Here is a 15869-nt window from a genome sequence, read left to right as displayed (position 1 = left end):
CAATATTTTATTGGGAGCAGTGTAGCCCATAAAGCACTCTTTTATATAATTAGGATATTATTATTTACGAGAGCTTACAATACAATGAAATATTGTATTAAAGGTAAAAAAAAAAAATTAAGCACACTTGACGTCACATATTAGCCTGTTCATATTTATAGCAGTTATTTATTATATATTATGTACAACATGAAGTATAAAGTCATACAATAGGTCTGAGAATCTTTTATATGATATTCTTTGACTATCTTTTATACAATGCAAATTTTTCAAGATGCAGGACACATCATGCCTGTGTTTGGCATCGATGATAGCAAATGTCATTGGTTCTCATGTATCCATGACATGTTTACCGTATGTGTCACGATTCATTTTAATTAGCAGAGGCGCAAATTTCTGTATAATTATTATTTACTGAAAATCTTGCAAAAGCTACAGATGGGAAGATTTCATATAGCTGCTTAAACTTCTTGTATGACTTTAGAAGACTTGGTGGAATACAGTGAAAACTAACTTTAATGATAGTTTTGATGTGTGTGTTTGTGTGTGTGTGTGTGTGTATATATATATATATATATATATATATATATATATATATATATATATATATATATATATATATATATATATATATATATATATATATATATATATATATATATAATAGTAGTGGATGTTCTTTCTAAAGCTTGGTAGTCTCATTGTATGAAAAGGACAACATTAACATCTTTTAAGTTACTTAAATTATGGCAAGTTATAGCAAACAATGGCGTAATTTTCAATTCTGCATTAAAAATAAAAATCCGAAACACTTTTTAATTATACAGAACACTCATTTTAAATATAGATTTTGTTTATTGAGTCAACTGCAACAGGCTTTTTTCCAAAGTACGACCACAAAAACATGATACATTAAGGCACAAAGTAGATGTAAACTTAGTTAACTGTAAACCTCACTTACAGATCAGATATAAGACACAATGCACAAGCCAATGATGAATCGGACTCCTGTGTAGAAGACTCAATATGTTCTGGAGTGTCAGTTCTCATTAAGATATAGGCTATGTTTCATGGATGTTATCTCATGGGCTTCACATTGAACATAATATAAATGTCGATGGAAGTGACATCATTTAAGAAAAGTGAAGAACAATCCACTTTTCATGTTTAGTCAGCCATCACGCCCTCTCTAATGAGGTTCAGCTCATAGCACAGGGTCTCGTAGCGGTAGGCCATGCGAATCTGAGCTAAGTTGGTTTTGCGGATGTCATTACCTTCGGGACCATCCTTCAGGTAGTTGGTACCAAGGAAGTGAATCTTTTCCTGTTTGTGTAAGAAAAAAAGATAACGTTGCAATGTCAAGTCACCTTTATTTCCATAACACTTTATACAGTACAGATTGTGCATAGCTGCAGGGTATTTTAAGCTGGGGGGGGTAGTTAACCCGGGGTGGGGGGGTATGCGGGTTGGAGGCTGGGGTCATGTGATGCGAGAAAACGGACAATATGAGGATGGATCCAAAAGTAGCTTTTGTTAATAAAACTTAAATTTCTTTTTTTAATATAAGTGAGTGTCTTTATTGTTTAAGAGTAAGAGTAATATTGAATCAACCTAAAGCATTAATTTTGTTTCAAGAACAGGAAAGATGTAATGTTAAAGATCAAAATAAGTGCTACAGATGAGAGAATCCAAGATTTGTTGCTGCAGAGTTAAACACTCTTGCTCTTTCTCTGCTGTTTCTGATATTACTGTAGAAATGCTCATTAATTCTTAATTTGGGTATGACACAGACATGTTACAGATAATAATATGATCAAAAAATCTTTTTTTAAGTCAGGTTAATAAGTTGAAATGACGGCTCAGCTGGAAAGATGCGGCTCAGCTGGAAAGCAGCTATACAGAAGATGATGGTGCTGAAAGTCCACAAAAACAATGCTTAACCCTCTTAAGATGTGTAACTCCCAAAATTAATAAGTTAGAATGATTAATTATTAGATATGGAATCATTAAGTTCCTAAATACTCAAAATAGTTTTAGTAAGGTTTAGTTTAGAAACAAAGATGAAATAAAATAAAAAATATATAACTATGAACTGAAAAACCTAAACTTAAAAAAAGTAAAAAAAAAACTGAAATGTTCCCTTGGCAACTAAATTAAATAAAATGGGTTTAAGTTGAAGTAGCAAAATTACAAAAAAAATAAACTGATATAAATAATTAAAAGCTAAACAGAAATTTAAAATAAAAAATGAATAAAAATTGCAAGTTACTGAAACTTACAATGAAAACTCTAATATATATAAAAAATAAAGGCTCATACAAAGTATTAATAAAATAACTGATTAAATTCAGATACATAAATTGTAATCTGTGTTGTTATTGTGATATTATTTATTAAGATTTTAATCCAAATGAGCTTTAAAGTAAAATTAAAATGAAAACTGAAAATATAAAAATAAATATTACACTTACACACATAATTTGTGATTTACAAATCATGTATTACAGGGTTGCTCGTGAGGTTGTTTAGCTGAATTAAATAAATCTTTACCACCAGTAGCATTACCAAATGGAATTTCTAATATATATATATATATATATATATATATATATATATATAGTGTTTTAGTGATGTGTTTGGTCAGGTGCCCTCACCTCAGCAGACAGGCCGCTCTGGAGAACACTGTTTCTGGCAATCTCACACATATCACAGGTGCTGAGCTTGAACACCTGGGCTGCAATGGCATATTCCTCCATAAGGGGCTCCTAGTGTTGCAGGATTCAAATAAGTACACAGGTATCATATCAAAGGAAAAGAGGGAGAAGAAGCAACTCATTTGTACATAAGAAAATGGGTGAAGCCTTACCTTAGTGTAGTGGAACTGCATGGGGTCATCAGTGGACAGAGAGACCATCAGTCCCTTCTTGTGGAACTCCAGCAGAGGATTCTTGTTGTACTCAAGGAACAGACTGTTATTGCTGAGTGGGGACATGGCAATGGGGACCTGGGCTAGGTAATACAGATACTGCAGGACAGGGCTCTGTGGAACGTGAGAAGACAGTGAGTGTATTTTGAAGACAGAGAAAGTATATTGGTAAGGGTAAATGTAATAAATCTTATAAATTAGGGTAAAATGCCTTTATCACACAGAACAACCTCCTCAACAGCAACCAGTCAAGTTTCAGAAGTGAAAATTCAACCGAGACTGCCTTGCTCTCAGTTGTTGAAGCCCTAAGACAGCAAATGTTCAATACTTATCTTGCTGGATCTCAGGGCTCAGTTCTTGGACCATTTATCTTCTCGATCTACATGGTATCACTAGGTTCTGTCATTCAGAAACATGGCTTTTCATACCACTGCTATGCTGATGACACTCAACTCTACCTCTCATTCCATCCTGATGATCCGACAATAGCTGCTTGCATCTCAGCTTTCTTGCTCATTCTCTTCAAGAATCGGCTTAAAACATCACTTCCATCTTCTGTCTTTATTTGACCCTCTAAACTCTATTCTGATTCTATTCTTTAAACAAAAAAACTTTTGTCCCTTTAAGACTTGCACTCTATATTCATTTACTGCTTGTTTTCTTAAAAAAATTAAAATTAACTAGCTTTTCTAATCTTTTTGTATTCTATTTTCTCTAACACAAGCTTGCTTTATTCTTTTACTATTGTATCTGTTTTCTTTTTATTTATTATATAATTTAAAAGCCCTTGCTATGTGTACTGCATCAAGCTAACTGAGACTTGTTATAGCACTTGTGTATCATTGCTCTTTTGCTGATTTTGATTGCTTCCATTGTCCTCATTTGTAAGTTGCTTTGGATAAAAGCATCTGCTAAAAGACTAAATGTAGTATAATGTAATGTAAATGGTGCATTAACCTTTTTGAGGTTGAGACCGTGAGAGATGTTGTCTGCAGTCATGAAACAGGCCAGCAGGTGAGTGACAGCTCCAGCTTCACCACAGTGAGGTCTGAACTGGAATGTGTTCATACCTCTCTCCCTGGAAGCCACAAACGCACAGCACATAGTCAATTGCATCTTAGTGCAACTTTTCTTATATAATAACCTCTTATGGACTGGTTTTAATAATTTATTTGTTTGTGTACACAGTATTCCATATGAAATGTACATGACACAATGTTCCGTTTTAGATTTGTACATTTTTTTTTAAGTAAATGTGAATGGTGCATTCTTGTGCAAAAAGTAGTGCTCTACAACTCTACATACACTGATAATATGTATGTATATATATAACCCATGTATTACTATTACCATATTTTCCAGATTCACTCATATATATATATATATATATATATATATATATATACAGTAAACATTCCTCAAAAATATTAAGCTGCACAAATGTTTTCATCATTAATAATAATAATAAGAAATGTTTGTTGATCAGCATATTAGAATGATTTCTGAAGGATCATGACACTGAAGACAGAGAATTCAGCTTTGCATCACCGGAATAAATTACATTTTAATATTTATTATAATAATAATTACAATATTGATCCAATAAATGCATCTCTGGTGGGTTTTTCAAAAGCATTAACAAATGTAAATAAATGCCAATTTTATTGTCCAAAATAATTTTTCTTAGCTAAAATGTCGGACTCCAGTCTCCCTGCAGGCTGTGCAATAAGTGGTTTTATTCATGTCAATGAGAGGAACAGTGTGGGATGCATTACACACCAACGTTTATTAAATGGGGTTTGAGATGGAAGGAAACCCCTATTATTGGCTGTAATGATAGTAGCAAGCACAGCAATTATCCAGTCTACAAAGCTGCTTGCATTTTTTGTGTGTTATCGAGATACTCACTTGCGCAGCTGGTTGAGTCGGGCAATGTTTGCATACATGTAGTAAATCCAGTAAGAATATGATGGGCTCTTCACGACGTCCCACTCCTCAGGTTTGGGGCTCTTTGTGGAAAACATGTGACCGCTGTGTTTGGACTCATCATCAACACTGTCAAAGGCAGTCACCTGTAGACAGACAAAATGCAGAGATGAAGGAGATAACAGGCTACAGTAATATTGTGACATTTTATTATATTTTAAAATGTAATTAATTCCTATGATGACAAAGCTGAATTTTCAGCATCATTACTCCAGCCTTTAGTGTCACATGATCCTATAGAAATTATTATAATATGCTGATTTGTTGCTCAATAAACATTTATTATTATTATATCAACATTGAAAACAGTTGTGCTATTTTAGAAATGAATAATTTGATGAATATATCACATTACAAATGTCTTTCCTGTCATTCTCGATCAATTTAATGCATCCTTGCCGAATAAAGTGTTTAAAAAAAAAAATTTACTGACCCAAACTTTTGAACAGTAGTCTATATGGAACAAATATTGTCCCATGTATTACTATTACCATATTTTCCAGATTCACTCACATGCTTCAGGAAGACACTGAGCTCTGGGTTGGAGTTTGGGTCAATGGTGGCCTGGAAAACAGGGAGGAAGATGTTTTCCAGCATCTTTCCAAAGTGTGGCACAAAGTTCCTGCCTCTGAAAATATCACTAAAGAAGGACAAGAGACAAACTGTTAGTACAGTTTCCATAATGACTGAGTGTGAGGAGTGGAAAAAGTTCACCTACTAGATTCTGGGCACTTGAATCATCCACTTGAGGTGAGGAGAAAAGACTCTGTGCTTGTTAAACCAGCTTGCAAGCTTAGTCCACTCATTAGGGTTACAGCCATAGATGGACAGACGAGGCTCTGCGTACTGATATCTAGCATCCTCCAGGTCACTAGCAACTTCCTGTGAGATTCCAGTTGATTTGATTGGTTTCCCGTTAGTATAAACAGTAAGTGCATGGTTCACCCAAGTCTTACCTTAATAATGGTTGCAAAATACTCTCCGGATATGTGGTTCTCAGTCTTCAGATAAAGATCCCGCAGCTCACTGGCACCCACAGGGTTGTACTTGGCATTGAATTTATCAAAACGCTGGAAGGTTTGTCTGCCCTGCATTAAATCACTGTAAATAACTTTGGAGTCATCACAAATAACAGTTCTTGTAAGCAATTAGGAGCGCTAAGAATGCTGTCAAAACAGCTGAGGATACACAGAGTGGATTTTGTAACCCATGTGATGGCCTAAAAATAAAGCACTTGACAACTGCATAATGAGCACTGGATAGTGCTATAAGGATTCTTTCAAGTTCTGAAATTCTGTGGTGATTCTCTCTATATTTTCCTCCCATATCTGGGTAAGTAGGCCCTGAAGAACCTGTGTGAGGTGTTGTGTGATACTTACAGCATGCACATCCAGAGAATCGACAGTCAGGTCATAGGGGTGCAGATTAAGAGATGCAAAAAGCTCCTTCATGGTCATTTCCTTGCCCTTCAGAACATGCACCACACGATCCGCATCCACGCGGTAGGATTTCTTGATGAAGCGGAGGAGATGCTTCTGGTTCATGCAGGCAGCAGCGTGGATGTGAGTATCAACCTACAATTACAACAACAGAACTGTCAACATTTGTGGTCGTCTGTAAATGATTTAAGTCTAAATGACCTACTGGGAATCATACCTTTCTGCAGTTGTAAAAGTCTCTGTGAGGATTTTTCTTCAGCTCTTTCATTTCCTCCATCTCATTCAGCATCTCATGCACATTGAATTTTGACATGAGGAACTTCAGACGACGATGAGTGTATGTCTTTCTGAGAAACAAAACACAAGAATCCATTAGCACTGTTTTATTGTCTATAGCCTTAAAATTCAACATTAAACATATCACAAGTCTGAGGTCAGTAAGCGTTCAAAGATTATTTAGTTATTGCATTAAATTGATCAAAAGTGACAATAGAGACATTTATAATGTCACAAAAGTTTTCTGTGCCAAATAAATGCCATTCTTTTTAGCTTTCAATTCAAGAAAAAAACCTAAAAAAATAAAATAATAATAATAATAATAATAATTATTATTATTATTATTATTATTATTATTATTTTATATATATATATATATATATATATATATATATATATATATATATATATATAAAATGATTTCTTAAGGATCACTGAAGACTAATATCTGCTTTTACAGCATTTTCATCAAATAAATGCAGCCTTAGTGCAGATAAGACACTTCTTTCAAATAGATTGAAAAATCTTATCGACTCCAAACCTTTGAATGGTAGTGAATATAATATAATATAATATGTTAAATACCATATTTTTCAGACTATAAGTCGCACCTGTCCAAAAATACGTAATGATGAGGAAAATAAACATATATAAGTCACACTGGACTAAAGGTCGCATTTATTTAGAACCAAGAACCAAGAGAAAACATTACCATCTACAGCCGCGAGAGGGCGCTCTATGTCTTCAGTGTAGGCTACAGGAGCACTGAGCAGCATTAGAGCGCCCTCTGGCGGCTGGAGACGGTAATGTTTTCTCTTGGTTCATGTCTCTTAGTTCATTTCTCTTGGTTCATGTCAAATTAATTTTGATAAATAAGTCGCACCTGACTATAAGTCACAGGACCAGCCAAACAATGAAAAAAAAGTGCGACTTATAGTCCGGAAAATACGGAATGTACTGTAACATTCACTTCTTAACTGTATACATTTTTTTCTCCAAAAACTTGGATAGTGACATGCAATGGAAAAGAGAGAATATAGAACATAGATCTGCAGTGCTTTCGTGAACTCACGTTGGGCCCTGAGCAATCAATGCGATGAGGAAGTTCATGTCGTCTAAGAAGGTGACAAGATCTGGACCGGGGTTGTTCAGAGGCTGGTGTTTATCAGCAGATGCTGCATCTTTGTACACATAGATAACTCCATCCTTCATGCGAGCGACGTAGCCGAGGTTAGGAGGGAAGTCTTTCGTGCAGAAGGGATCCTCACCAGACTTAGGAGGAGAGGTGAAGACTGCAACACAACAGTTGTGTTATATTTCACTAAATTCAACAAACACAATCATTTTTTATTTTTACAATGAAAGAGTAAAAAAAGAAGTACAAATATTAAGGCAGCTATGTTAAAGGGATAGTTCACCCAAAAATTCTGCCATTAATTACTCACCCTCATGTCGTTCCATAGCGGTAAGACCTTCATTCATCTTTGGAACACAAATTAAGATATTTTTGATTAAATCTGAGCGCTTTCTGATCCTTCATAGACAGCAGTGCAACTGAAATGTTCCCAGACACAGTAAGGTGACATCAGGGGTTCATCCCTAATTTGACGAGGCTAAGAGAATACTTTTTGAGTGCAAAAAAACTAAAATAACAACTTTATTTAACAATATTTTCTCTTATAAAGATAATATCTTAATTTGTGTTCCAAAGTCATTATTTTAGTTTTTTTGCACTCAAAAAGTATTCTCGTAGCCTCGTCAAATTAGGGATGAACCCCTGATGTCACCTTTCTGTGTCTGGGAACATTTCAGTTGTATTGCTGTCTATGAAGGTCTTAAGGGTATGTAATTAATGACAGCATTTTCATTTTTGGGTGAACTATCCCTTTAAATCTTAGTTTTTATCATGGAATTCTGTTTCTGTTATTACCAGGGTGCACTCGGTCTTCGGCTTTCCACTGCTCTCCTTCAATCTTGCGTAAGAACTGAGAGGGAGTGTCGGGGAATCTCTGGAAAGCCAACTTCATGTACTTCTCTCTGATGGTCAGGGCACGGTACAGACCCTTACAAGCCAGCTCAAAGTCATCCATGGTCACCTGCAGAACAGTTTGGAAGGACGTGATTCTGTGCAACTCCGACGCTGATTGTCATCTTTCAAATGCCAATATCTATGATTGGAAATGGGATGTGTTGACAAATGCAAATGTATATTGAGTAATAGAGTGCACTGACTGGGTGACACTATATTTAAATGTCACAATGTCCTTGATGTCATGCCAGGGTGGATGAGATTGAATCTTAGAAGAGAGTAGGCAAGAATTTATGACTACATGTGAAAAGCGAATTCCTGAACTCTCTTAAATCCCCCTCCTAAATGTCAGATATAGATATCAGAAACCACATCCAAGGATGGGCTTCAGACGGAGACCCCCTCCCAGCTGATCCATTTCAACTGGCCGTGTACAAAGGTCAGTGTACAAATCAAAACTCACATAACATGTTCATGTTCCAGTCAGTTCCTGGAATGTATATTTTGGAACGTACCCCAGCAGCGTAGTCGCCAGTGATGGACACTCTCTGGAAGTGAGGGACCTCCAAGTAGGTTGGTTTATCTTCTAGCACAGTCTGAGTGCGACTGAGATACTTCTTACTGTGTAGGGATTGGTTAAAGATTAGGTTTGGGTGGACCTTCTCCACAGACTATGAAGTGTTTACATTTTCATTTACAATGTATATATATATATATATATATATATATATATATATATATATATATATATATATGCAAAATCAAATACAAAATAATTGTATTCAGAAAAAAAGTTTAAGAAATAATTAGTTTTCAAACAAAGTTTTAATAACCTCAAAACAAGTAAAAATAAGCTAACAAAAGTAGCATTTGCCTGAGGCCTGACAGTAGATCGCTGTCAGATCAGTATCAGACAGTAAGTACTCGTACCATCATTATTGTTGACGGCTACTTAAAGAAAAAAAATCATTAAAGCAAACATTAAAGCTGCAGTCGGTAACTTTTGACGCTCTAATGGTTAATAAACAGAACTGCTTGCGTCTTGCGGAAGAACATCGTAGCCGGAACTACTTCTCTCTGTTTAGTCAATGAAGAATCACAAAGGTACTGGGTTACTCCGCCGCGGTATCCCCGAAGCAATCTAAAATAGTCCGAATATAAACACTTATTATAGGTGCACCCTAGTGATTCAGGACAGGCTAAAAACACGGTTTGGAAAATGGATTCATGATGTACTTGCTTGTTATATACATTTTTCTACATTTTGAACACAAACAAAGTTACGGACTGCAGCTCTGATTGGTTGTTTCTTAACGGGAGCGATGCTTTTCTGCAAATGGCAATAGGACCACTGCGAGGAGCCAGAGGAGCTTGATTTTTTCACAGATTATTCGTCTCATATTCTACTGTCAGGACATAATGACAGATTTAACAAATATGTAAAAAATATATTTTTACAAAAGTTACCTACTGCAGCTTTAAGTACATTTTATAATGATGTTTAACAACTAAATTCATTAATGACAGTTCAAATGTGTTTTCGTTTGACAAATAATTTGCACTCAGAGGTTAAGCCTCCAGTCGTATCTGGCCTAAAAAAGGGAGTTCTCTTTCATGATGCTAGCCATGTTGAGACTACAGGTGAGTATTATCCACTTAAACTTAATTAATTTGAGTAGACCTCATGTTTGGTATTGAGGAGTAGACATTGCTGTTAAATATTGTATATTTCTACAAGTGGTCGTTACCCTAAAACATTTTATGCTGCATCCTCACCAATAGATGTCAATATAAAGTTCTGTTGTATCAACTAGCAAAACAATAATTACCTAATTTACCTAAAGGGATAGTTAACTCAAAAATGAAAATTCGGTCATTTATCTCCCTTGTGTCGTTCCAAACCTGTAAAGCCCAAAACACACGGCACGATTTTAGCAATCCTATAAGAGGCTGAAGACATTGTTAGCCTATATTTTTGATGAAATCCGAGAGCTTTCTCTCTGAACTGAAACATTCCCAGGCCCAGAAAGGTAGTAAGGACATCATTAAAATAGTCTATGTGACATCAGTGGTGAACTAATGTTATGAAGCTCCGAGAATACTTTTTGTACACAAAGAAAGCAAAAATAATTACTTTATTCAATGACTTCTTCTCTTCTGGGTCAGTCTCCGCCACCATATTTAATCAAAAATATATTAATTTGTGTTCTGAAGATGAATGAAAGTCTAGGTGAATAATTAATGACAGAATTTTCCTTTTTGGGTGCACTAACCCACTAATTAAAAAGCAGTTATGTAATTGAAATTGTATGACTTGTACACTGACCGCTTCTCCTCATTATCATCCTCAGTTACATGTTGGGCCATCTCTTGGTTGAGGATAGGACAGTCATCAGGCACATCAAACAGGGATATCTCGTCACGGACATCATCATCTTTGGTCTCCGAAGCAAACACACGCTCTGCAATCGCACGTGTGCGATCATCCGTCTCTGATGACCAAAAAAAAGCATGCACCACATTGGTTTTAGTACGAATTCATTATTTAAGGAGATGGAGGCAAACCAAAGCGGAGCAAGAGGAGATGACTGAGTTCTAAAAGGCCCAAGAGCAGTTAAAATGCATTAAGTGAGACCAAATTTTAAACATTATTTAAGTTTAAAATAAAATGTTATACTCTAAAAACTATAAAGACAAGATAAGTGACAAAAAACTTGTACTTGTATTAAGCATCTGAATGATTATGCTTTAGACATTTTTGAGACTCGTTCTAATGTTGAACTTTTTAATCAGAGCCTGGTTTTGGCAAAACAAAGACACTTTTTCAGAATGATTCAACTACTGAGTCACTGTGACCGCTAACAGAGATGGAACAATCTCCCATGCAAAGATGAACAAAACCATGACAAATTCATTAAGCCAAGACACACATCACGAACTAACAGCACAACCCAAATCATAACTGAGAAATGAACAGATAAGAAACTATGAGGCCTACCTCTTAAAAAAAGCTTTTTAAGAATCATATTAAACATGCACAGAAATACACAACTTTTTCATTTGTTTGCTTATGAAATACAGTGGGGTGCAAAATGTTTCTGATTGAATAATCATTTTTACTTGCACTACTTGTTTTCATAATTTCAATGTCTTTCTTGGTATTCAGTAAGTCAGTGTATAGACTACAGCAGAATTCAAGCATGAAAACCTGTACAGAAAAGTTAAGATCAATGTTACAAATGCACGTACTTCATTAGTTACCTAAAACAAATGATTAAATATTTTCAATTGTTTTATGCCATAACATTTTTTGGCTTAGATTTTCGCACCCCATTGTATATTTTCTACTAAAACAAACAAATGTAAAAATATACAGATGGACATTTGAAGCAGTTTTGACATGTTGGTCTCCGACGGTTTCCTTTATACTTACTCCCTTCTGATTATGCATTTCCAAAGAGTGGGCAAGGAAGATCCAAAACATTGAAAAGAAAAGGAGGTTATAGGTTAGACTGAATTAGTAAACAACACTTTGGAACTGTCATTTTATTCACATTTCAGGGATCACACGTCACATTAATAACAAAAAATTCTGTAATATTAAATCAGATCTCTCTGTATTGCATGCAACCTGTAAAGCATGAGTCATGAATTTTACAATAAATTAAGAAGGTTGTATATAGAAAAGAAATTGCAATGACTGATAAAGGTAAAGTAGAAAGTACAAAAATCTCATCAAGTCATGCTCGTCACTGTGACACTTTCACAAGATTGTCAACATTCTCAAAAGTACTCAAACAAGGCTTGACATTTCTCTGTTTATAACTGTTAACTCACACAGAGGCAAACTTATGTTAGTGTTCACTTCCAATGATCATACTTCTTTTCTTTTCTTTTTTTACAGGTCAAATCAAAGTCATGGGTGGGTTTTGGTCCTGTGGGGCCCTCTTTTGTCACAATTGAACAAATAACAGGAAATGACATCACAAATTTGAAAACTAAGGGCGCGTCTCATTTAGCTTCCTATCAATCAGTGTCCTGGTGTGTCTCACCAGTGCCTAAATTTGTTTAGAGTTCAGACATTATACTGATCTACACCCTGAGGGAGATAAATGAGACGCACCCTAAAGTTCAGCTAGAGGCCCGAATAACAATCCACCCTTAAATGTATAGTTCACCCAGAAATGAGAATGGTGTCATCATTTCTCACCCTCATGTTGTTCCAAACCTGTATACATTTCTTTCCCCTAACAATATTTTTGGACTTCCATAGTATTTTTTCAGCATTCCTCAAAATACCATCTTATATGTTCAAAATATATTTTGGAACAACTTGAGGGTGAGTAAATTACAGCTATTGGTAAATGACATGCATTGTGACAACTAAACAATTTGTTTATCCTAAATAATATTCAATGTCCCCTAGTCCACATTCCTCTACTCTAAAACGTTCTTCAAAAATCACACTCAGTGTATCCACCTGGAGTTTCATGGCCAATCTATTGGATACGCCAGTATGGGACGGGTACTGAGATTCCCATATCTACCAGTTCATGCCCTCTCCAAACACACAAACAATCATCTGCCTACGATTCTTCCCAATACTTACGCTTCTCCTCTGCTGGGTTAGTAACATGTACCCATCAGACATGGTACAGGATTCATGTAGAGAGGGGCAAATTAAAATTTAGTCACTGACAACCCAAATGGACTAAAACAGTCATCAAATGAAGTGTTGTTTACACAGTTCACTAAACTATAAAGGAGAAACAGTTACAGAATCACAGCCGCAATCTGCCATTGGTCACCTAAACAGATGGTCCCGCCCTAAACTCACATCATCAACCAACAGATGACTTACTTTCTCCTGTCCAGCTTAATTAGGCAGAGATAAATGTATTAACAACTAATAAATTACATGTTTACCAGTATCAGTACTCGAGGGTCTTTTACACGGGTGTGAAAACATTAATCAGATGATTAAAGCGGCCTAAGCTCATGTGGCCTTCCCTTCTTTCTATTTTTAAACCTGGTGATATCAGTGACTGATATCCAATCACAGCTAGTAAATTTAAATTTAGATTATTCTTAGCCTACACATGAAAAGCAGCATGTCTAGCAATGCAAGTCTGAAAGAAGAACAGAATACAGCTGTGGTCATGAAGTTTACACACACCTTACAGAATCTGCAAAATGTTAATGGTTTTAACATAAGTGCTGATCATTAATTTATTTAATTTTTTTATGTTCATTATGCCTAAATAATCTATTTGAATTTACATAAATTATAATTTTCAAAATTGTACATATGCTTGCTTCTTAATATTGTGTTTTTTAGGTTTAGAATAGTTATTTGTCTACGGTTTTTGTCATTTTCATGATTCTTCTTATTTTGTTAAAACTATTAAAGGGGTCATAGGATGCTACATGCACTTTTACAAGTCGTATGAACTGAAATGTGTGTTGGCAGTGTGTGTAAACAACCACCCTATAATGATAAGTGTTACACCAATTTATTTTTTTTGACCCGATCTCAGATGTCTGTCTTTGTGACGTCACACAGACAGGCCACTCCCACAATAGTTTGAGTGACAGTAGCGTTCCAGCAATGTCATCTTACTTTAGACCCACCTTGAGTGAGCCTTCATCAGTCCACCATTGTTTCACTGCTGGAGCAGATGTAGAGAATGACTCCTAAGCGATTGAGGTGTTCTGTTGTTGAATGTTATAATGAACATAGCAGTTGTCAATTACTTACGACATTTCAGCCGATGAAGACGCAGTGGATTACGTTTGTTTGTGAAGGGAATGCACCCCGATCTACCTAAATGCATCTATGTTCACAAGAATCATTCTTGGTCCAGCTTCACCTACAGAAAAAAGTGAGTATAAGGCTTTTTTAAGGAATCTTTGCAAATGGCCTTTCCTAATAATGTGCCAATTAGCAAGTTTCATGATGAATGCAGCTAAAGTAAACAGTCCCTCAGAGAGCAGAGAGGGGCGGGGTCAGCAGAGCTCATTAACATTTAAAGGAAAATGCTACAAAAACAGCTTGCTCTGAAATTAGTCATTTTTGTTATTTTTTTACACTACCACTGAGAATTTTTAACCAAACTATGCTATAGTCTTTTCATCAAGACTTTAAAGAATCCTATTAACTTGTGGAAAATGGGCATCCCATGACCCTTTTAACATTTCGCAAATTCTGCACTGAGCATGTAAACAAATGACCACAGCTGCACACACTAGGGCTTGAGAACACCGTGGACAAACATTTATGATGTAAAAATAAACTTTGAGTGACTTATGGCATGTCAAGCACCACCATGACATTTGAGTCACTAGAACGCGCTGACTAGCAAAAGAATCTCTTGCATTTTCAGGCACGCCTATGTACTGTAACTAATAAGTCAGAAACATCGCTTAATCAGACCTAACAATCTTCCACATTGCCACAGCTGCAAAAAGCATCAGTGTGAACTCATGCATGAATGCATACAAATATGATACAAATTGCACTCCAGTCTAAACAGACTTAACCTAATCACAGGTGTTAATGAAGTAATAGAACAGGCTTGAAAACCTCACACCTGTTTTCAATCAGCTGCTATTTAATAAAACATCAGGGGACACAGTTGAAGAACTCAAAAGGGTTACAGTTGCTATTGTCTTTGAATTAAAGGCCCCAAGATGCTCTCCAAAAATAGTTTTTGGAATACCTAACCTTGCCTAGTGTACTTTTTGTACAAGCTTCTGTAAGAGTTGATCGGCAGAAATAACTACTCGGACACTCCCAGTCCTAGATTACAGTTTCTGACGGAGACCAAGGTGTCGTACAGATCTTATGCAACATATTCTGTTCTTCAAAAAACTTTTCAGACACATCAGTTAAGTGATTATGCTCATTTAATGTGATGACAAGCAACTCTTATAGTAATATGTTTTGTTAAAACTAAATCTTTTCATTGTGTGATGGATTCAGGTGGTGAATGGACACTCACCGGGCACAGCGATTTTGGGCATGTTGGCTGCTGGTTCTGACACTATCACTCTTCCTGTTGAAAGCTGGCTGTTCCGACACTGCTCCTTGGTAGCGGGGAAGTGAGCGGTTGGACACTGTACATGGGCAATATTAAGCAGTATTTGCCCACTGTAACCAGAGCTGTGTACTGGATACAGTGGGCTTCAGAGTACCTTCAACTCTATTTTAAGG

At 35.8% G+C, this 15869-nt stretch overlaps 1 protein-coding gene across 4 annotated transcripts; it reads right to left on the bottom strand.

Annotated features, from left to right (window-relative positions):
• Nucleotides 1-835: 835 nt before the first annotated feature.
• Nucleotides 836-15823, bottom strand: LOC113106979 (AMP deaminase 1-like). 4 transcript variants are annotated; one of them, XM_026269074.1, is made up of 17 exons: nucleotides 15658-15823; nucleotides 13266-13277; nucleotides 12090-12095; nucleotides 10983-11148; nucleotides 9172-9277; nucleotides 8558-8723; nucleotides 7700-7919; nucleotides 6569-6698; nucleotides 6292-6486; nucleotides 5869-6000; nucleotides 5631-5794; nucleotides 5426-5552; nucleotides 4835-4998; nucleotides 3884-4004; nucleotides 2867-3040; nucleotides 2655-2765; nucleotides 836-1323 (listed from the first exon to the last, which is right to left on the bottom strand). In XM_026269074.1, the coding sequence occupies exons 1-17, from the start codon at nucleotides 15677-15679 to the stop codon at nucleotides 1168-1170; spliced, it is 2172 nt and encodes a 723-aa protein (XP_026124859.1). In that variant the 5' UTR covers nucleotides 15680-15823; the 3' UTR covers nucleotides 836-1167. The 4 variants fall into 4 exon arrangements, with proteins under 4 accessions (XP_026124859.1, XP_026124860.1, XP_026124862.1 ...); XM_026269075.1 differs by having other exon boundaries at nucleotides 13266-13274; XM_026269077.1 differs by lacking the exon at nucleotides 13266-13277 and having other exon boundaries at nucleotides 15658-15822.
• Between the last annotated feature and the right edge of the window lie 46 nt (nucleotides 15824-15869).

Source organism: Carassius auratus, chromosome 8, assembly GCF_003368295.1.
Source record: "Carassius auratus strain Wakin chromosome 8, ASM336829v1, whole genome shotgun sequence".
NCBI classification, from domain to species: domain Eukaryota; kingdom Metazoa; phylum Chordata; class Actinopteri; order Cypriniformes; family Cyprinidae; genus Carassius; species Carassius auratus.
This window is presented reverse-complemented; position numbering and strand designations above follow the sequence as displayed.

Coding starts and splice junctions, on each gene's coding strand:
- LOC113106979 (XM_026269074.1), bottom strand. CDS start 15,679: ATGCCCAAAATCGCTGTGCCCG. Junction 4,999..5,425: donor TCAGTGTCTTCCTGAAGCAT/GTGAGTGAATCT, acceptor GTCTGTCTACAG/GTGACTGCCTTTGACAGTGT. Junction 4,005..4,834: donor CGACTCAACCAGCTGCGCAA/GTGAGTATCTCG, acceptor TGTGGCTTCCAG/GGAGAGAGGTATGAACACAT.